The sequence below is a fragment of the Schistocerca gregaria genome, chromosome 4, assembly GCF_023897955.1.
Source record: "Schistocerca gregaria isolate iqSchGreg1 chromosome 4, iqSchGreg1.2, whole genome shotgun sequence".
Taxonomy (NCBI): domain Eukaryota; kingdom Metazoa; phylum Arthropoda; class Insecta; order Orthoptera; family Acrididae; genus Schistocerca; species Schistocerca gregaria.
In genome coordinates this window covers 436373311-436396632 of record NC_064923.1, presented here as the reverse complement: position 1 = coordinate 436396632, position 23322 = coordinate 436373311, and the positions used below count along the sequence as shown (strand labels likewise).

Below are 23322 nucleotides of genomic sequence, written 5' to 3'. Positions count from 1 at the left end.
GTCGCACGGGCCAAGCAGAATACTTGTCGCAGATTTTTTTGTTTTGCACGTCTAGTTCCGCAGGAAAAAATTTAGGAGCATATCTCCAAGGTCATGGAACGTTTACGTTAATCAATATAAAAGGGCGAGAAACAAAGGAGATTGCCGTGTAGTCGATTGATTTTCCGTATACATCACATGTTTTCTGTAGTCTCTCGTAAACCGATATTCTTTCAGCAAGGCTATACTTTGTGAGGAATTCTGTAGAATTTGACGTTTTTCTCAGTGCAGATGGGAAGTCAATGTGGGGAATCTAGACTGGAGCGCCAGAGAAACTAGTGTAGGTATTCGTATTCAAATACAGAGATATGTAAACAGGCAGTGGCGCAGTTGTTAGATCGGTTACTGCTGCTATAACGGTAGGTTATCAAGATTTAAGTGGGTTTGAACGTGGTGTTATAGTCGGCGCACGAGCTATGGGGAACAGCATCTCCGAGGTAGCGAGGAAGTGCGGATCTTTCAGTGCGACCATTTCACGAATGTACCGTGAATATCAGGAATCCGATAAAATATCAAATCTCCGACATCGCTGGGGCCGGAAAAGGCCCTGCAAGAGCGGGACCAACGACGAGTGAAGAGAATCGTTCAGTGTGACAGAAGCGCAACACTTCCGCAAATTGCTGCAGATTTCAGCACTGGGCCATCAACAAGTATCAGTGTGCGAACCATTGAATGAACCATCATCGATATGTGCTTTCGGAGCGGAAGGTCCACTCGTGTACGCTTGATAACAGCACCACACAAAGCTTTACGACTCACCTGGACCCGACAACACCGAAACTGGACTGTTGCTGATTGGAAACATGTTACCTGGTATGACGAATCTGGTTTCAAATTGTATCGAGCGGAAGGACGTATACAGGTTTAGAGACAACCTCATGAATCCATGGTCTCTGGCTATCGGCAGGGGATTTTTCAAGCTGGTGGAGGCTCTGTAATAGTGTGGGGCGTGTGCAGTTAGGGTGATGTGGTACCCCTGGTACGTCTAGATATGACTCTGACAAGTGACACATACGTACGTGTGATCACCTGCATCCATTCATATCCACTGTCCATTCCGACGGACTTGGGCAGTTTAAGCAGGACAATGTGACACCCCACACGCTTAGAATTACTGCTGAGTAGCTCCAGGAACACTCTTCTGAGTTTAAACACTTCCGCTTGTCACTAAACTCCCCAGACATGAACACTATTGAGCATATCTGAAATCAAAAATGCCTTGCAACGTTCTGTTCCGGAAAAATATCTACTCCTTCGTACTCTTACGGATTTATGGACAGCACTGCAGGGTTCATGGTGTCAACTCGCTCCAGCACTACTTCAGACATTTTCGAGTCAATGCCGCGTCGTGTTGCGGAACTTCTGCGTGCTCGCGTTGGCCCTACGCTATATTAGGCAAATGGACCAGTTTCTTTGGCTCCTCAGTGTACATTTCAATACAACATTAGCCTAAGTACAGACATTTTCTCAATTAGTTGTTGTGCTACAACATAGTTTGGAACAGCTAAACACAGGGGGCACATTGAAACAAGAATCAATGAAGCACCGGAAAACATTCCAGTATACCGCACAAAACTAAAAATTGAGTTGAAATACATTTATCCTATGTCAGATTGTGACTTTTGGTGTATTGTTTCGTTTTAGTTGTGAGGAATGAGAAATGGTGCATCATCGTGAAAGGACTTCAGAACATATGCGCATTTCATAAATATTGAATGAATGAACACATGAAACTAGTTCAGAGTGGAGTGAGTATTCGTAAAACAATCAAAATGAAAGAAGTAAAGTATCCATCTCCCTTTCGACGTGTGCATGAAGCAAGAACACGTAGTCCTTAACAGGGGGAAATTATGTTTAGGTGACACCATGAAACCAGGGGGAGTTTTGCTGTATAGCAGAAGAACAAGCTAGCAGATTACATTTTATCAAGTGCAAAAACATTTTGTGGCCTCAAAAGTGAAAGATGAATATGAAAGTCTGACTAATAATCAAATACCCATCATGAATGGAAGAGCACAAGACACTGATGTTACATTCTACAATAATTATTACCAAACAACGGGAAGCCCGATGTGGAATAACAATAATATTCGGAAAGCGGTAGATTGCTACTCACCACATAGAGGGGTCGTTGAGTCGCAGACAGGCACAACAAAACTAGTGCACTTTAGCTTTCGGCCAAAAGGCCTTGTTATGAAGCAGAAAGCACACCAACATACACACGAGCACAACTCTCACACACATGACTGCTGCCTCTGGCCCAAAGATAAAAAGTGTAGCAATATTCTTGTTCTGCCTGTCTGCGAGTCGTCGTTTCATCTATATAGTGAGCAGCGATTTTTCCTTTTTACAATGCTTATTATGTTAGAAATGGGTTTTCGGCTTTTACGCCGTCATCAGTTGAAGACAAATATGTATGGGTGTGAAATATTGTGGGATCAAAGATTTTAAACTATTGCATCTACAGATAATGCCAGTTGTTTGCCACAGATAGCAAATGTCAATGTTTGTTTTAGGACTAAAACCAGACATTTTATTTCAGAACAGATGTCTTAAGTCGCATTTTTACTTAAATAATTCCTCTATTTGACAGGCTGACATGTCACTTACGTGGGAGTATAGTCACAATAATGAAAAACCAACGAGTAAAGTTTCAGCACAGAGATTTTAGGATTCCGTTTTTAATTGGGTTCAAACACGGAAGACGTCCATAAAGGATGTCATAAACCTTTTGGGTCAAACTGAAACAGGTGACAGCGGGTCCAGAACCGATTATATGGACTGAGGGAATCAAATGTTGAAAATGCATATTTATTGTGTTATGGACATACACAGCGTACACCAGATAACAACAACGTAGCTGATAGTAATTACTTAAAGCGACGACTTCCAGTCGCAGTGGATATACGCATTGCAACGCCGCATGTAGTTCTGCCGCACTCTCGCAATGATCCCGGTTGTCTGTTATACAGGGTGTTACCAAAAGATACGGCCAAACTTTCAGGAAACGTTCCTCACACACAAATAAGGAAAAGATGTCATGTGGACATGTATCCGGAAACGCTTAATTTCCATGTTAGAGCCCATTTTAGTTTCGTCAGTATGTACTGTACTTCCTCGATTCACCACCAGTTGGCCCAATTGAAGGAAGGTAATGTTGACTTCGGTGCTTGTGTTGACATGAGGCTCATTGCTCTACAGTACTAGCATCAAGCACATCAGTACGTAGCATCAACAGGTTAGTGTTCATCACGAACGTGGTTTTGCAGTCAGTGCAATGTTTACAAATGCGGAGTTGGCAGATGCCCATATGATGTATGGATTAGCACAGGGCAATAGCCGTGGCGCTGTACGTTTTTATCGAGACAGATTTCCAGAACGAAGGTGTCCCGACAGGAAGACGTTCGAAGCAAATGATCGGCGCCTTAGGGAGCACGGAACATTCCAGCCTATGACTCGCGACTGGGGAAGACCTAGAACGACGAGGATACCTGCAGTGGACGAGGAAATCCTTCGTGCAGTTGACGGTAACCCTAATGTCACCGTCAGAGAAGTTGCTGCTGCACAAGGTAACGTTAACCACGTCACTGTATGGAGAGTGCTACGGGAGAACCAGTTGTTTCCGTACCATGTACAGCGTGTGCAGGCACTATCAGCAGCTGATTGGCCTCCACGGGTACACTTCTGCGAATGGTTCATCCAACAATGTGTCAATCTTCATTTCAGTGCAAATGTTCTCTTTACGGATGAGGCTTCATTCCAACGTGATCAAATTGTAAATTTTCACAATCCGCACGCAATTGTGCAATCACGTCATCAACACAGATTTTCTGTGAGCGTTTGGGCAGGCATTGTTGCTGATGTGTTGATTGGGTCCCATGTTCTTCCACCTACGCTCAATGGAGCACGCTATCATGATTTCATACGGGATACTCTACCTGTGCTGCTAGAACATGTGCCTTTACAAGGACAACCCAACATGTGGTTCATGCACGATGGAGCTCCTGCACATTTCAGTCTAAGAGTTCGTACGCTGCTCAACAAGAGATTCGGTGATCGATGGATTGGTAGAGGCGGACCAATCCTCTTGACTTTCATTTATGGGGGCATTTGAAAGATTTTGTCTACGCAACACCAGTACCAAATTAGAGGCTCTTCGTGCTCGTATTGTGGACGGCTGTGATACAATACGCCATTCTCCAGGGCTGCTCCGGCCGGAGTAGCCGTGCGGTTCTAGGCGCTACTGTCTGGAGCCGAGCGACCGCTACGGTCGCAGGTTCGAATCCTGCCTCGGGCATGGATGTGTGTGATGTCCTTAGGTCACTTAGGTTTAATTTGTCCTACGTTCTAGGTGACTGATGACCAGAGCCATTTTTTGAACCAGGGCTGCATCAGCGCATCAATGATTCCATGCGACGGAGGGTGGATCCATGTATCCTCGCTAACGGAGGAAATTCTGAACATTTCCTGTAACATAGTGTTTAAAGTCATGCTGGTACGTTCTGTTGCTGTGTGTTTCCATTTCATGATTAATGTGATTTAAAGAGAAGTAATAAAATGAGCTCTAACATGGAAGTAAGCGTTCCCGGACACATGTCCACATATTTTCTTTCTTTGTGTGTGAGGAATGTTTCCTGAAAGTTTGGCCGTACCTTTTTGTAACATCCTGTATTTTGGAACAGGCAGTGGGTGATAAACAACGCACACCCATGACCACCAAACAACTTAGTTCACGTGTGTCTTCTGACGACCCCTATGCGCACCTGTTGGTGTGTTCAACATATATGTCTGAAGTGAAGACAATCCCCATGCCGCCCACATCGGTGGCCACCAGCGACGGTTCTATGTCAACGAATGGCAGAGCACTGTCCAAGATCACGTAATAGGATCTTATTTGGTACCTCCCCGTTCGACCGATCCACGTTACATGATGCTCCTGTGATTTGTGCTACCACAGTTCTTGGAGAGTGTACCATTTTCTGTTAGCGAAATAATGTGGTTTCAATGCGACAGTGCACCAGCCCACTTCGATGTTAATGTCCGTGAACACATGAGCAACACGTACTCTCCTCGCTGGATTGGGAGGTCCTCACCCATGGCCATCAGTATCACCGGATCTCACCACCTCTGGAGTTTCTCCTCTGGACGTTGGAGTATGAAACCTCTGTAGAAACGGATGAAGACCTATTCACTAGGGTCTGTCTCCTGTTTGCAATAGACATCCGGGATTTCTGCGGTAGTGTGGAAGAACTTCACGCGCCGTTGCCATGAATGCATTGAGACTGGCGTTCGTCACTGTGAACAGTTACTATGAGCTTCGTTGATATTATGCAGTGCTTTGTATGTCTGCAACACAATAAATATGCATTTCCGACCATCTGTTCCCTATCTCAACATAATCGATTGTGGACCAACTATCACATGTTTCAGTTTGACCCACAAGGTTTGAGACACCCTGTAAGTAGAGAGAAATGGCGACCCATGGAGATTCTCTGCTAGAGGTATGATGTAGCATTAGTCTACCAGACTGAGGTACGGACGCACCTGTTGCGCTTGGTCCCGGATGCGGGTGAAGGAAGTCTGCGTGGCGGTGCAGGTCAGCAGCTCCGTGCGGCCAATCAGCGACAAGTAGTCGGCCACCTTCTCGAACACGCGGTTCTCCATCGACTGTAACACAAGGAAACATTCATAAAATTGTCGGTTGATCACAGTGACACAGACCATTTAAGTTTCAATAAAAATTGCGTTTGCTGCTGCAATGTGAATTTCTCAGATTTTGTTTCTAATCACGGGACAATCTACTGCTGAGCAGCGTGTGGTAATAATGAAAACATTTTATGGGAAGAGAGAAAGTTATTCAGAAGCTGAGACTTTTCCGCTTAAATGAAGAAATCAATGAATCAAGAGATGACAGATTTATTGCAAAGTCCAAAGGAATGGGTTCAACAATGAACAGCAAGTGTTCTGGGCGCCTTCATCGGTGGTTCATGACAGTGTGGCTATTAGTCCAGTGAAGCCGGTACTTCAGCGTTACCAGGAATTGAACAAAGGATATTCTTAATTACGGCTGATTCTCCAGTATGATTTACATTACCACCCTTAACGCATTACCTGAAAGAAGCCAATCGTGAGGAAATGTGACATTTTGTTGACTAGCTTTTAAGAAGACGATGGTTTTGTGAGGAAAATTATCTTTATTCACGAGGCTTTCTTCCACTCAAATGTATTTTTGGATAAACAGAATTGCGTCAGAAAATCCTCGCATGGTTCGAGCGAGAGAAATTCTCGCAAAACGAGTGACAGTTTGTTGTGGTTTTTAGGCGGGCGCAATCATCGCTGCCTCCCTCCCCCCCTTTTTTTTAAGAACATTGACACCGATGATAAGAGGTTTTCTTTTCAGTGGAATGGAAGTCCAAACGTTTTGGTCTCAGCAGGACAGGGCCACATGCCACACTTTCCGCGAAGCAATTTTGTTGCTTAAGCTCGCCTCACGTAATGGTGACCAACAACGGCCAACAAGCTCATGTGAATTAGCCCCTCGAGATATTTTCCTTTGGGGTTATCTTAAATCATTGGTGTACGTCGATAAACCCCCATACATCCGCGAGTAGGAAATGGTAATTTGGCGTGTTGTTAGCGAAATGCAGGTAGAGTATCCTCTGGGAGTCGTAGCGAACATCACGGACAGATTACTTGCATGCCAGCGCAGTAGAGAAGGCCATATTCCAGACATCACTATCCATACCGAAGCTGGAAATTGCGATGAACATGTGCATGTGTTTTGGAAAAATGCAGTTCATGATTTGATTTACCAAACCCGGCGCTCATATTAAAGGACTGTATAATTGGAAAACCGATGGAAATTACATGGAGTCATGAGGTCAACAAATATCATTACATCATTACAGAGTAGATAGTCCAACTTGAATGTGGATCTAGAATAATGAATCACCCAGTATTTGGTAGAACGAGTGTATCCTAAGCAAGCTCTTTCAAGAGGAAATTACCCTTTCTTAGGATAAGTACGGACTTTATCATCTGCTTTCTACACTGCTGCTTTTTATGACTAAATGACAAAGCTATAAAATAATTGTGATTTACATGCGTTGAACAGAAGCTGGTACAGCTAGTACAGCGTCTCGTGGTAGTAATACGGTGAAGCTTGTTTTAAGTGTAATCAATAGTATGCTGTTATAGTGAGAATTTATTAGATGACGTATATTTCTGCGAACATGATTTATGTTGGAGTTTATAGGCAAGGTGTCGGGCTGCCAATGAGGATTATGATGTACTAGGAAGATGTAAAAGGCGACAGGTAAGGCGGCCAAAGAAATCTGCGTTTGTGGAGGCTATTTCTGGCTACGGATAAGTCTGCCAATTAATTAACGGTGATTGAGTTGTTAGAATATATAAGGCGATATCGTATCCACTAATGAGTAAGGAAATGTTAGGGAACAGACATATACTTTTGGTAAAAACGAGATACAGAGTTAGCAATGCGAAGGCCACAAATGAGACAAGAAATGGTACGTAAAAATATTGACAAAAAGCCCCCCGTATGCAGTGAACATATAGGAACGTCATGCCAATAAAAATGTCACTTTTATGTGACACAGCTGATTAACCCGGCTTACTTAGCTTCATGAGATGTACCACAATTTTCATACGAGAATATTTATTGCAACTGGGAGAATGAGACAGCGAGGAGGAATATTTTGACAGTTTGATTTTTGTGTACACACATACACACATGATTCACAAACATGATTCCATGCTTTTTTAAATAAAGATAAACAAACAGTACGTAAAAGGTTTGGGAAAATGATTGTAGATGACAAGTAAGAATACTGAAAAAAAATGTATCTCGAAGTGTGGAGTGAAAGCGACAACATATTATACTAGCAATTCAGTTTTCATTTTATAATCTTGTTAAAGCGTATTGTCAGAAACTATTTGAGATACAGACCAAAGTTTTCTCTGTAAATAGCCATGAATTACAGTTTTTTAATTAGTAAGACAAAATGCTACTGTCAAAGCAAAATACACATAGTCTATGTGTAAGAAGTTATGACAAACTGAAAGACACTGAAATGTGACATTCCACAAGTATTTATGACTAGCTTAGCGCCCGCTGCTTCGCTTGTGTAGACTGCAGAGATTTTCTTTTGTTTTTATTTTATCGAATTTTTATATTTTTCACAAACTGCAACACCTTCTCAGTTTTTCACACTAATTAAGGCCATATAAGCAAGATCTTTTCCGAATTCACTTCTGACCAAAAGCGATTCTGGAAGCTGAGGTCCAAAGTTTTTCTCGATCATGCCTTTTGCGTTCTTGTGCAGATATTTCCACAGCAACTTTCATCCCCTAAAAAATATTTCTTTATATCTAACGGAGGGATGAAATAAAAATTTTCTAAAATTTAGCTATAATTTTTTTAATGCAATGAAATATTTTCATCCCCCATTGCACTCCCTTTGGGTTTGAATTTCCAGAAACATTTAAATACGTATTTTTTTTATTTCTACCCATCGTCATAGATACAGCCTAAAAAATCCTTTAGTAGTTTTTTAGTAATTATTTATTTTTCGAAAGAAATTTCACACTCTATTTTATCCCCTTAGTGGTTTAGTATCCAAAAATGCCGAAACAAGTATTTTTAATTTATGGCTGACAAACAAGCTACCAGTTTTCGTAGTTCTATTTTCAAAATTCCCTTAATAGCGACATACTTTCAAAAAGGTTTTCATTCCCTGTTTCATCCCCTTCGAAGTGGAATTTCGGACAATCCCTTCTTAAAAGATGTCTACATAATAAGATCCACACCCTCTCCAAGCTTCAAGTCCCTGTTCTTAGTGGTTTTAGCTGGGCGATGATGAGTCTGCGAATCATTCTGATCCTGTTTGACCCCCTTAGTGGTTGAATTTCCAAAAATAGTGACGTGCGTATGTTTAATTCCAACAGAGAAGCCAAATACAAATCTTCATAGATTTAACTACCAAAAATGCTTGTACAGTGAAATATTTCCATAAAAATTTTGATCTCTCCCGAATCTCTAAAAACAGTGAGACACTTCTTTTTTTATTTGTAACTTAGAAACCAAATTTAAATTTTCATAGATTTACCTTTAAAAATGATTTCATAATAAACTATTTTCATAAAAAATCTCATCCTCTGTTTCACTCTCCTTAGGCGTTCAATTTACAAGCACAATTCTTCACCAAAACAATCGATATTCAACTAAAAAATCGCCTGTTTCTTATAATTGCAGTAAAAGTCAACGAAATGAAGCAGACTCTCACACATTGACAACATCAATACAAGTGACATAATACCCACAAAAAACGCACTTGAAAATGGGAATCATTTCCCGAAACGCATCGTGCGAAAAGTAAATAAAGAAAATCGTGACTGGTAGCAGAAAATTTATTTATAAACAAACCAATAATTATTAAGTATTTTTTTAGTTGAAACTAAGAAGTCAAATACCAGTGTTTATAGATGTAGCTTAAAAATGCTTTAGTAGTTCTCTAATAATGATATATTAAAAAGAAAACTTTCACCCACCAAAACCCCCTTAGGATTAAATGTCCAAAATGCTGAAACTCATATTTCTTTTATCTGACGGAGCAAAATTGCGTTAATAATAATGTTTTTTTTTAAAAAAATGACTTCATCTCCCATTTCACCTCCTTAGAGATGGAATTTCGAAAAAGCCCTCCTTAAATGACACCTACAGTATAAGATCCACACCTTCTCCAAATTTCAAGTCTTTATTCTTAGTACTTTGGGCCGAATAATAAGTCAGTCAGTCAGTAAGTCAGTCAGGGCATTGCTTTCTATATATATTTATGATTTATGATAAGGTTTGTGTATTACTTGACACAAATGTTAAGGTTATAGAATGACGCGAAAATATCGTAACACCAAAAAATAATTAATGTTGAGTGATGAAATTTCGGGAATACATTTGTCTAGATACCATATTTAGGCGATTCATTTTGCAAGATGACAGGTGAAATACTGGTGAATTAATAACTGCTGTAACAGTCAGAACGTTGAATACAAGCATGCAAACGAGTTAGTATAGTGTTGTACAGGTACCGGGTGTCAGTTTAAGGGATGGTCTGGGTCAATCTGGAGACGGTTAATGCTGTTTGTGGATGACGCTCTTGTTGTCGTTTGATAATGTCCCATATGTGCTCAATTGGAGATAGATCTGGTGAACCAGCAGGCCCAGGCAACACGTCGACATTTAGAGAGCGTTATCCTGCTGGAAAACAACCCCTGGAATTCTGTTCATGAAAGGCAGCACAGCAGGTCGAATCACCAGACTGATGTACAAATTTGCAATCAGGGCGCGAGGGATGAACACGAGAGTGCTCCAGCTGTTATACGAAATCGAACCCAGACCATAACTCCAGGTGTAGGTCCAGTGCGTCTAAAGCAGAAAGGTTGGCTGCAGGCCCTCAGCTGGCTTGAAGAACTAGCTTTCATCAGAAAGCACAACAGAACTCCATCGAGCTCTGGTTTGACACCAATGAAATCACAACTGGCGGTGGTTTGCGATCAGTGGAATACACGCAACAGAGCTTTTGATCCGGAACTGTCCTTGAAGTAAGCGATTCGTCACAGTTTGTGTCATTGTGGTGTCAACTGCTGCTCAAATTCCTGCGCCGAAGATGATGGTCTTCCCTCTCGGTAGTGCCACTTGGCCGTCTGGAACTCCGTCTTCTGGCGACCGCACGGTCTCGTGGCTATCGCTGTCATTAATCATGCACAGTGCCTATATCCTACATTCCCGTCAAGAATTTCTGCAGTATCGCAGAAGGAACATCCAGTTTTTCGTAGGCCTATTACATGACGTCGTCCAAACAAAATGAGAAGTGTTGACAATGGCGTCTTTGTGGCCTTAAAGGCATATGTTATTACACATCAGCTCACCACGTCTATTGTCAAAGACAACAAACGCTCACGACTGTTACAGCGTGTATTTAAAGCAAACCAGATTTGCATCCCCATTGTGACGCTATCAGCGCGACTATAATGCAACAGGCGCGAAATTTTAATACAGATAATATTTTTGGTTTCTTGTTGGTTGAATGGTTGGTTGACTGGGTGGGGGGGTGGGGAGGGGCCCAAACAGAGAGAGGTCATCGATCCCATCGGATTAGGGAAGAATGGGGAAGGAAGTCTGCCGTGCCCTTTCACAGGAAACAAGCCGGCATTCGCCTGAAGCGATTTAGGGAAATCACGGAAAACCTAAATCAGAGACATCTTATTTGAGATGCAGAAATACGCCTACTAATACTCATTTAGTCGAACAACCTGATTTTTTTACGGCAGTGTATATTTATGTATAATATGACTGGAGGAGTCAAGTGACGCTGCGTAATGTAAGTCAGTCATGGGATGGTAAGGCGAAAGGCAAATTTAATGCATACGTGCAGGTAGATCAGTGAACTCGCATGACTTGTATAAGGTGTAGTACAATAGCGTTGGCAGTTCGCTGACACAGTGACCAGCTTACACAAAGCGAAGTGTTTTAAAACACATGATTTGTAACAACATTTAAACACACGATTTCAGATTGTACCTCGGAATTAAACGAATAAATTACACCAAATTTATAAACGTGTCATATTACATACACTACTGGCCACTGAAATTGCTACACCAAGAGGGAATGCAGATGATAAACGGGTATTAATTGGATAAATATATTATACTATAACTGACATGTGATTACATTTTCACGCAGTTTGGGTGCATAGATCCTGAGAAATCAGTACCCGGAACACCTCTGGTCATAATAACGGCATTGATACGCCTGGGCATTGAGTCAAACAAAGCTTGGATGGCGTGTACAGGTACAGCTGACCATGCAGCTTCAACACGATACCACAGTTCATCAAGAGTAGTGACTGGCGTATTGTGACGAGCCAGTTGCTCGGCCACCATTGACCAGACTTTTCAATTGGTGAGAAATATGGAGAATGAGCTGGCCACGGCAGCTATCGAACATTTTCTGTATCCAGAAAGGCCCTTACAGTACCCGCAACATGCGGTCGTGCATTATCCTGCTGAAATGTAGGGCTTCGCAAGGATCGAATGAAGGGTAGAGCCACGGGTCGTAACACGTCTGAAATGTAACGACCACTGTTCAAAGTGCCAGCAATATCAACAAGATTTGACCGAGACGTGTAACCAATGGCACCCCATACCATCACGCCGGGTGATATGCCAGTATGGCGATGACGAATACACGCTTCCAGTGTGCGTTCACTGTGATTTCGCCAAACGCGGATGCGACCATGATGCTGTAAACAGAACCTGAATGCATCCGAAAAAATGACGTTTTGTCATTCGTGCACCGAGGTTCGTCGGTGAGTACACCATCGCAGGCGCTCCAGTCTGTGATGCAGCGTCAAGGGTAACTGCAGCCATGGTCTCCGAGCTGATAGTCCATGCTGCTGCAAACGTCGTCGAACTGTTCGTGCAGATGGCTGTTGACTCAGGACTCAGGAATCAAGACGTGGCTGCACTATGCGTTACAGCCATGCGGATAAGATGCCTGTCTTCTCGACTGCTGGTGATACGAGGCCGTTGGGATCCAGCACGGCGTTCCGTATTACCCTCCTGAACCCACCGATTCCATAGTCTGCTAACAGTCATTGGATCTCAACCAACGTGAAACGCAATGTCGCGACACGATTAACCGCAATCGCGATAGGCTACAATCCGATCTTTATCAAAGTCGGACACCTGATGGTACGCATTTCTCCTCCTTACACGAGGCATCACAACAACGTTTCACCAGGCAACGCCGGTCAACTGCTGTTTGCGTATGAGAATACGGTTGGAAACTTTCCTCGTTTCAGCACGTTGTAGGTGTCGCCACGGGCGCCAACCTTGTGTGAATGCTCTGAAAAGCTCATCATTTGCATATCACAGCATCTTCTTCCTGACGGTTAAATTTCACGTCTGTAGCACGTCATCATCGTGGTGTAGCAATTTTAATGACCAGTAGTGTATTAATGAAGATGCTGACGATCAATCAGTGTTGTTAGGAATTATTTCACTTTTTGACTAAGTAAATTAAGTTGATAACTTATGTCATTTTTTGTGTCTTGCATGTAAATACGCACTACTTCCATATTCTGACGTTGGAGACGAGAGGAGGAAGACAGAATAATCACTCTGGCTGCTGCATGGAGCAATATGACATCACGCAGAGACAGGTCACACTACAGATAACGGAGTCATGTCCAGACATCGCCGTCGTTGACACATCTACGCCAGTCCCCAGTAGCTATGTGAGCTGAGCGAATCCTTCGTCTGCACGTCTATGAAAAGCACTTAACCGTAAATATTGTTAAAAAAAGGCCAAAGAAACGTGTGGAAGGTCGTTAAAAATTATTTAAGTGTAGCGTTTTATAAAAGAGAACATCTATAGGACGAGATTATTTTATGTAGAGTGAAAGAAGTGCACCGTGTCGATAAAAAATTTTTACAAAAAAAATACATGTGTTAGTGTTAAATTTCTACCTGCTTACAGGACTACTCATGCACAACTCCAGCAGACAAATGCTAAATAAAATCTTAAGGGTAGGACTTTGTAGAGTAAATGAGCTGGTTGATGATGTATTACAGCCTTGAAAGCTATTTTTCATTTTAAAACAAGAGAGTGAGGTTTTAAAAACAGCCATAATGAAATGATCACAAAATTATTTGCTTCAATTGTGATATACCGCTTAAAAACTAGTTTGAAGAAATATTGCTCTAGGTAACAAACGTATTTGTAACTGTGAAATAATGAAAATGAAAACAATCTGGTATTTATTGTAAATGAATTAACTATTGGATTAGTGTTTCTAATATTGTTCATTCAGCTCTACAATTATACAAATTAATTTTCGGGATCAGGTAGAATCTCAGCATGACGAAACTGCTGTTGAAAGTCGTTGTTTACTGTTTTCGTTTTTTAAAATCTGATCTCAACTTATTTCAAAATTTTCTGTTATCTGTGAGAACATTTCAGTTTTGGATAGCTCACAAGGAGGGGGGAGGAGGGGGGAGGAGGGGGGGGGTGAGTAACATTTCTGACATTTAGGTGCCGTAATATCATAGACCAAGCTTCACTTCATGGTTGGGTTGAGATCGTGTTAGCTGATGGGTGACATGAGAATCAGAGTTGACGTGCGGAGAACAGATTGTGCAGTGAACACGAATTCCGTATGAAATTACGATACCTTAGTAGCTGCATAATGTGACTGGCTTCCACAGCAGACCCATTGCGCAAAATGTCTAGTTTTCGGTTATTAATATTTTTAAACTTGATATTTATTGTCTATCTTGCTAACTAACCTCTCAAGAGTAAGCCGTCACCCACTAACTTCAGAGTCATTTTGTCATTTTTATAATAACTTTCAGTAACATTAAAATAACGATGTTCAGAAGAAGCACATAGAGCACCATCGGTTTCTGGTACGAGCAGTTAGATACGTCAGCTGGGAGGGTGTAGTTTGGTGCAGAAGGGTCACACGATTGACATCTGAGCTGCGCGGCGTATAAAATGATCTTAAACAATCGTGACTCTGTGGGCAATACAGAGAGTATCAGAGTAGAGGGTGTGTAACTTAATTTACAATGTAATTTCAATAATGTATTTACTATATCAGGATTATAAGTGTCACAAACATGAACTGTGATACGTATGACTTTGTAGACGTAAGTTTGTAAAGTGTATTTTATCAGTTTGTGACTGTTTGCTACGTGATTTGTATGTTGATTTAAAAAGCCTCTAGCTGCTCCACTGAAATTTGACTTATTATATCGGAGTGTTGAGGCCTTAGCCTAATCACTAAGTACTTTGTTGCTGAAACTTCAAGAACAATGAGCTCCCGACCTAAGTGCTAGGTCTTCACAAGGACAAGGATATCTTCAGTAGACATCAGGTTTGTAGACATTTATAGAATCTCTGCGTTCTGTCTTGATGCAGCAGAGCACATACAGGCCCCTAGCATGTTCTGCATTTCCAGCACAACTGGGAACAATTACATGTTATCTTTGGTTACGCAGAGGAGGGAATGAATGAATATTCAGAGGGCGTAGTATATTTAGTTCATTCCGCGATCATCATTCTTTCGTTGTATTTCCGTACAAGTTGTGACATCACAGAGTTCGTCGAGTTTCACGTTAACGTCGCTTTCATGTCCCATGTGAACCTGGGTTTAGCGGTTTCTGCGATTTTCTTGTGATACGGGTGGAGGTGTTCGGCGACACGTGACGTCCTGAATACAGTGCGATTTGTTGTAAGAAGTTCCGTTGCGATCCGTCAACGTACGCACTAACGTTTACAGCAGGAGGGGTGTACTAGCGACCATAAATTCCTGGAAATAGGCGTTTTTAGTTCTTCGTCCAGTATACCATGTGTGATTCTGTATCAAATACGGTAAGTACACAGTCTGGAACCTTCAGTCATGGCGCAGATTGAAATCAAAGAGCATGTTGCCATATTCTATCTTGCTCCTTATTAGCTCTTGATAGAGACAGTGTCGGCCCCCTAGTACGAATGTCTCAAAACGTTAATGAGAGTTAATCTTCTTAAATAATTCAAGCTGGAGCTCGTTTATTCGTCTTGGACATGAAACTCGTATGTCAAACCATGTGCCCAGAAGCTTAATATGGGTAGTTAACGGCACTTGTGGTCCTGTGAACGAACAGGAAGTGTTGAGTATTCGAAGACGTCAGAAGTCCGTTTAGATGATAGAAATACCGCACCGTGTGTGAACAGTATTTTAACGAATCAAATTTTCACTCTACAGCGGAGTGTGCGCTGATATGAAACTTCCTGGCCGATTAAAACTGTGTGCCGGACGGAGACTCGAACTCGGCAGAGCTTCTGTGAAGTTTGGAAGGTAGGAGACGAGGTATTGGCGGAATTAAAGCTGTGATGACGGGGCTGAGTCGTGTTTGGGTAGCTCAGTTGGTAGAGCACTTTCCCGCGAAAGGAAGAAAAGGTCCCGAGTTCGAGTCTCGGTCCGGCACACAGTTTTAATCTGCAAGGAAGTTTCAGTATTTTAACGATACTGACCCACTCTGTATCATAACAAGCATGTACACCAATCTCTACCTGTCTGTGCCTTCTTTTAATAAAATGCTACAAATTGACAAGTATTTAGCGAAGATTGCGATCCAGTAATGATCGTGACTATTCTACTTGAAGAAGTCAGCAGTTCGATGAGTTATCAGAAAAAACTGCATTGTTAATTGAGGTGTGTGGTTGATTGTCTTCTTTTATTTCCTTACGAGAAAATTAAAAAGATATTTCACAATGTATAACTCTTTACTGGCACGTAATAGTAAGAAATAGGAAACGTAATCTTGGAAGAGGCGTCAGCACCCGAAGGTATTCCGCAAACAGCGGAATGCTTTTGCGATATTTTTCGTGTGAGGATTCCTCGCTGCGCAATAGCCACTAGCCAGCTGTCACAGGAGGGCCTCCAGAGAGTTTCCAGGCTGGATGCTGTCCAGGGTACTCAGGACTGCATCCCGAGGGAGATCGGGGGTCTGTCGGCGCGGATCACAAGGCAGCGCCGAGCCAGGGGACCCCCGCAGGCAAATGCGACGGCAGAACTAGCGTCGGAGCGATGGGCGGAGTTGCGTTCCACTCGAGAAATTCTGTCCGTTCTTCTCATAAACATTTTCGACTAGCCTGCGGCCGATTTATACGCGGTGGATTATACACCAGAAAAGGATGCGTGCAGTATGTTGTCTTTCGTATTATACCGATCAGGACAACAATTCTTTTGTAATCTTAACAATACATTGTGGTCTGTACGAGACTGAGATAAATAGTGGGACCCAAGGATCAAGTTCAAAATGGTTCAAATGGCTCTGAGCACTATGGGACTCAACTGCTGTGGTCATTAGTCCCCTAGAACTTAGAACTACTTAAACCTAACTAACCTAAGGACATCACACACATCCATGCCCGAGGCAGGATTCGAACCTGCGACCGTAGCAGTCGCACGGTTCCGGACTGAAGCGCCTAGAACCGCGAGACCACCGCAGCCGGCCAAGGATCAAGTACAAAAGAGGGGCAGGTTGGGAAGTAGAAAGGACCTTAAGCGAAAAGTGTTATGATGAGTATTTTGCGATTATTGTATTGTGTGAAATCCGTACGTTCAAATACCTATGTGCTGTGCGATCACAGAGCGCTGTTTTAAAAGAAACCCACAAAGACTACGAGCGACATTCAACAACTAATGCAACACTTTTTTTTTCAGAAAGCAGGTTGGTTTTATTCAGAATTCTAATACATCATATTATTACCCGCGCTTTTGTCTACAAAACAATATTTTCAAAAAAAAATGGTTCAAATGACTCTGAGCACTAATTGACTTAATATCTGAGGTCATCAGTCCTCTAGACTTAGAACTACTAGAATCTAACTAGCCTAAGGACATCACAGACATCCATGCCCAGGGCAGGATTCGAACCTGCGACTCTAGCAGCAGCGCGGTTCCGGACTGAAGCGCCTAGAACCGCCTGGCCACAGCGGCCGGCCAATATTTTTCATCTACGTTCAATACGACTGCCTTAGGCCACCTTACTACGAGGGACCGTAAGCCCGCATGGCTCGTTGGAGCCAATGCCTTGCTACATCAATAACCTCCATATCAACCACGTACTCCTTCCTTCTGAGTGCTTTCTTCACTAGACCAAACAGATGAAAGTCGGATGGTGCGGATGTCGGGCTATGCTGTGGATAACGAACAGTTCAATTAAGTTATGTGAGTTCCTCTCGGCTGCGCAGATTTTCGTGAGGCCTTGCATTGTCATGGAGGAGGAGAAGTTCATTTGCTGTTTTGTGGCAACGAACACGCTGAAATACTTTCTTCGGGTTCCTGTGGGTTGATCGCTGCACCATGAGGGAGACATCAAACAGAATAACCCCTTCACAGTCCCGGAAGGTCTTCGCTATGATTTTACCGGCTGTGTGTGCATCTTTGAATTTTTTCTTTGGAAGAGAGCTGATGAGGCACCACTCAATTTCCTGTCGTTTTGTTTCCGGTTCGAAGTGACGAACCCCAAGTTTCATCGCCTGTAGCAATGTTCGACGAATAAAGTCCCGATCTGCCTAGAACTCGAAGCAGTTCCGCACAGATGGTCACTCGCAGCTCTTCATTGTCTGCAGTTAGGCGGCGAGGAACCTAGTGGGCAATCAACTCGTGAACCAGTGTGTCAACACTACCAGCGGAGATGTCCAGTTATGGAGCGAGGTGTTTGATGGCGATCCTTCGATCAGCTCGAATGAGAGTGTCCGCACGTTCCAACATAGGAGGAGTGACTGCTGTGTGCGGGCGGCCGGCACGCGACAGATCTGACGGGTTTGCGCGATGTTGTTGGGATGACGACAAAAGGTTAGCCCCACGATTCGCCGTGCTTTTGTTCACTTCCAGGTCTCCGTAGACATTCTCCAAGTGAATATGAATAAATGCGAAGCTCTGGTTATCCACCAAATCAAACTCACTGACAGCTCTCATGTTGAAACGTGCTTACCTTACAGGAGTCACTTTGAGGGATACTTGTAGCGCCGCCAACTATCTGAATTTTATGGAACTGTAGTGGTGAAGCGGAAATATTCCACGATATCCTACAACAAATTCCGTGTTTTGCAGCTTCAATTGGCAGAGAAAAAAAAGTGTTGCGTTACTTACTGAAATCCCCTCGTGCATCTACGTTAGAAAAAACTGTTGGATTTTGAATGAAACATAAAAAGGGATCACTTGGTTAGCACAGTACGAGTGAAGTGTTCATGTGGATTTTTTAGTATGGACACGGCCGGTTTAAGGCCAAAATGACTGGAGCGGCCGCTTATGGTGCCAAACGGAAAGGGGTACCAGAGACGTCGGAGTGAATAATAGTATGCAGCGTGTGTTATACATTGAAGCGCCAAAGAAACTGGTATAGGTATGCGTCTTCAAATACAATGTACAAACAGGCAGAATATGGCGCTGCGGTCGGTAACGCCTACATACGACGTATCTGGTGCAATAGTTAGATCCGTTGTTGCTGTTACAATCGCATATTATCAAGATGTAAGTGAGTCTTACTGTGGTTTTACAGTCGGTGCACAAGCGATGGGACACAGCATCTCCAAGGTTGCGATGAAGTGGAGATTTTCCCGTACGACCATTTCACTAATGTACAATGAATATCAGGATTCCGTTAAAACATCAAATCTCCGACATCGCTGTGGCCGCAGAAAGATCCTGCAAGAACGGGACAAACGACGACTGAAGAGAATCGTTCAGTGTGACAGAACTGTAGCCCTTCCGCAAACTGCTGCAGATTTCAATGCTGGGCCATCAAAAGTGTCAGCGTACGAACCATTCAACAAAACATCATAGATATGGGCTTTCAGAGCCCACTCGTATACCCTTGATGGCTCCACGAGACAAAGATTTACGCCTAGTCTGGGCCTGTCAACTCCTACATTGGACTGCTGATGGCTGGAAACATGTTGCTTAGTCGGCCTAGTCTTGTTTTGTATGGGTATGAAGACAGTACCCGTGGTCCAGGGAGAGCGTCTTTGATTCATAATCAGAAACGACTTCGGTGCTGGGTTCGATCCCTGCCACTGCCTAAATTTTGATAAATAATAAGCATTGGCGGCCGAAGACTTCCGGCATAAGAAGTCAGCCTCATTCTGCCAACGGCGGATAGAGGTTCAGGGCACTCTCTTGTCCTAGGGGTGGGAAATTGCCCCTAAAGGCGGAAGAATCAGCAATGATCAACGACATGAGGATGCAGAAGGCAATGGAAACCACTGCATTAAAGACACACAACGTGTATCCACAGGACATGTGGCCAGTAGTTGAAGAAGTGTCATGATGATCTCTCCATTGGCTAAAGATTCCGGAATAGTCCCCCATTCGGATCTCTGGGAGGGGACTGCCAAGAGGGAGGTTACCATGAGAAAAAGATTGAATAATCAACGAAAGCATAATGTTCTACGAGTCGGGGCGTGGAATGTCAGAAGCTTGAACGTGGTAGGGAAACTAGAAAATCTGAAAAGGGAAATGGAAAGGCTCAATCTAGATATAGTAGGGGTCAGTGCAGTGAAGTGGAAGGAAGACAAGGATTTCTGGTCAGATGATTATCGAGTTATATCAACAGCAGCAGAAAATGGTATAACAGGAGTAGGATTCGTTATGAATAGAAAGGTAGGGCAGAGGGTGTGTTACTGTGAACAGTTCAGTGACCGGGTTGTTCTAATCAGAATCGACAGCAGACCAACACCGACAACGATAGTTCAGGTATACATGCCGACGTTGCTGAAGATGAACAGATAGAGAAAGTGTATGAGGATATTGAAAGGGTAATGCAATATGTAAAGGGGGACGAAAATCTAATAGTCATGGGCGACTGGAATGCAGTTGTAAGGGAAGGAGTAGAAGAAAAGGTTACAGGAGAATATGGGCTTGGGACAGGGAATGAAAGAGGAGAAAGACTAATTGAGTTCTGTAAAAGTTTCAGCTTGTAATAGCGAATACCCTGTTCAAGAATCACCAGAGGAGGAGGTATAATTGAAAAGGCCGGGAGATACGGGAAGATTTCAATTAGATTACATCATGGTCAGACAGAGATTCCGAAATCAGATACTGGATTGTAAGGCGTACCCAGGAGCAGATATAGACTCAGATCACAATATAGTAGTGATGAAGAACAGGCTGGAGTTCAAGACATTAGTCAGGAAGAATCAATACGCTAAGAAGTGGGATACGGAAGTTCTAAGGAATGACGAGATACGTTTGAAGTTCTCTAACGCTGTAGATACATGAATAAGGAATAGCGCAGTAGGCAACACAGTTGAAGAGGAATGGACGTCTCTAAAAAGGGAAGGAAAAAATAGGTACAAAGAAGGTAGCTGCAAAGAACCATGGGTAACAGAAGAAATACTTCAGTTGATTGATGAAAGGAGGAATTACAAACATATTCCGGGAAAATCAGGAATACAGAAATACAAGTCGCTGAGGAATGAAATAAATAGGAAGTGCAGGGAAGCTAAGACGAAATGGCTGCAGGAAAAATGTGAAGACATCGAAAAAGATATGATTGTCGGAAGGACAGACTCAGCATACAGGAAAGTCAAAACAACCTTTGGTGACATTCAAAGCAACGGTGGTAACATTAAGAGTGCAACGGGAATTCCACTGTTAAATGCAGAGGAGAAGGCAGATAGGTGGAAAGAATAGATTGAAAGCTTCTATGAGGGTGAAGATTTGTCTGATGTGATAGAAGAAGAAACAGGAGTCGATTTAGAACAGATAGGGGATCCAGTATTAGAATCGGAATTTAAAAGAGCTTTGGAGCACTTACGGTCAAATAAGGCAGAAGCGATAGATAACATTCCATCAGAATTTCTAAAATCAATAGGGGAAGTGGCAACAAAACTACTATTCACGTTGGTGTGTAGAATATATGAGTCTGGCGACATACCATCTAACTTTCGGAAAAGCATCATCCACACAATTCCGAAGACGGCAAGAGCTGACAAGTGCGAGAATTATCGCACAATCAGCATAACAGCTCATGCATCGAAGCTGCTTACAAGAATAATATACAGAAGAATGGAAAAGAAAATTCAGAATGCGCTAGGTGACGATCAGTTTGGCTTTAGGAAAAGTAAAGGCACAAGAGAGGCAATTCTGACGTTACGGCTGATAATGGAAGCTAGGCTAAAGAAAAATCAGGACACGTTCATAGGATTTGTCGACCTGGAAAAAGCGTTCGACAATCTAAAATGGTGCAAGCTGTTCGAGATTCTGAAAAAAGTAGGGGTAAGCTATAGGGAGAGACGGGTCATATACAATATGTACAACAACCAAGAGGGAAAAATAAGAGTGGACGATCAAGAACGAAGTGCTCGTATTAAGAAGGGTGTAAGACAAGGCTGTAGCCTTTCGGCCCTACTCTTCAATCTGTACATCGAGGAAGCAATAATGGAAATAAAAGAAAGATTCAGGAGTGGAATTAAAATACAAGTTGAAAGGATATCAATGATACGATTCGCTGATGACATTGCTATCCTGAGTGAAAGTGAAGAAGAATTAAATGATCTGCTGAACGGAATGAACAGTCTAATGAGTACACAGTACGGTTTGAGAGTAAATCGGAGAAAGACGAAGGTAATGAGAAGTAGTAGAAATGAGAACAGCGAGAAACTTAACATCAGGATTGATGGTCACGAAGTCAATGAAGTTAAGGAATTCTGCCACCTAGGCAGAAAAATAGGCAATGACGGACGGAGGAAGGAGGACATAAAAAGCAGACTCGCTAAGGCAAGAAAGGCATTTCTGGCCAAGAGAAGTCTACTAATATCAAATACCGGCCTTAATTTGAGGAAGAAATTTCTGAGGATGTACGTCTGGAGTACAGCATTGTATGGTAGTGAAACATGGACTGTGGGAAAACCGGAACAGAAGAGAATCGAAGCATTTGAGATGTGGTGCTACAGACAAACGTTGAAAATTAGGTGGACTGATAAGGTAAGGAATGAGGAAGTTCTACGCAGAATAGGAGAGGAAAGGAATATGTGGAAAACACTGATAAGGAGAAGGGACAGGATGACGGGACATCTGCTAAGACATGAGGGAATTACTTCCATGGTACTAGAGGGAACTGTAGAGGGCAAAAACTGTAGAGGAAGACAAAGATTGGAATACTTCAAGCAAATAATTGAGGATGTAGGTTGCAAGTGCTACTCTGAGATGAAGAGGTTGGCAGAGGAAAGTAATTCGTGGCGGGCCGCATCAAATCAGTCAGTAGACTGATGAGCAAAAAAAAAAAAAAAAAAAAAAAAATAAATAAATAAATAAAAAAAATGAAGACAACCTCATGTATCCATGGACCGTGCATGTTAGCAGGGGACTTTTGAAACTGGTGGAGGCTCTGTAATGGCACGGGGCGTCTGCAGGTGGAGTAATATACGACAGCTGATACTCCTCGATACGGACAGCTCTGCAGGATTCATGGTGTCAGTTCACTCTAACAGTCTTTCAAACATAGTCGCGTCCATGCGGCAGCTCTGCGTGCTCGATAGGGCCCTACATGATATTTGGCAGGTGTATCTGTTTTTTGGCTCTTCATTGCAATTAGTAGCGAAATCTACCTAGGCGAAAGTTAACGATTATAGAATTAAAACGTTACAGCGAAAGAGGATCCACAAACCAGACGTGTGAGGGGTAACTGCTAATGTATCGCTATGAGCCA

General features: G+C 42.7%; 1 protein-coding gene across 1 annotated transcript in view; it reads right to left on the bottom strand.

Annotated features, from left to right (window-relative positions):
• Positions 1-23322, bottom strand: part of LOC126365773 (protein nervous wreck) — a 692956-nt gene that overhangs the window by 155415 nt on the left and 514219 nt on the right. The window contains exon 9 of the mRNA XM_050008297.1: positions 5584-5706. Coding sequence (XP_049864254.1) covers positions 5584-5706 — 123 coding nt within the window. The remainder of the gene's footprint in view (positions 1-5583; positions 5707-23322) is intronic.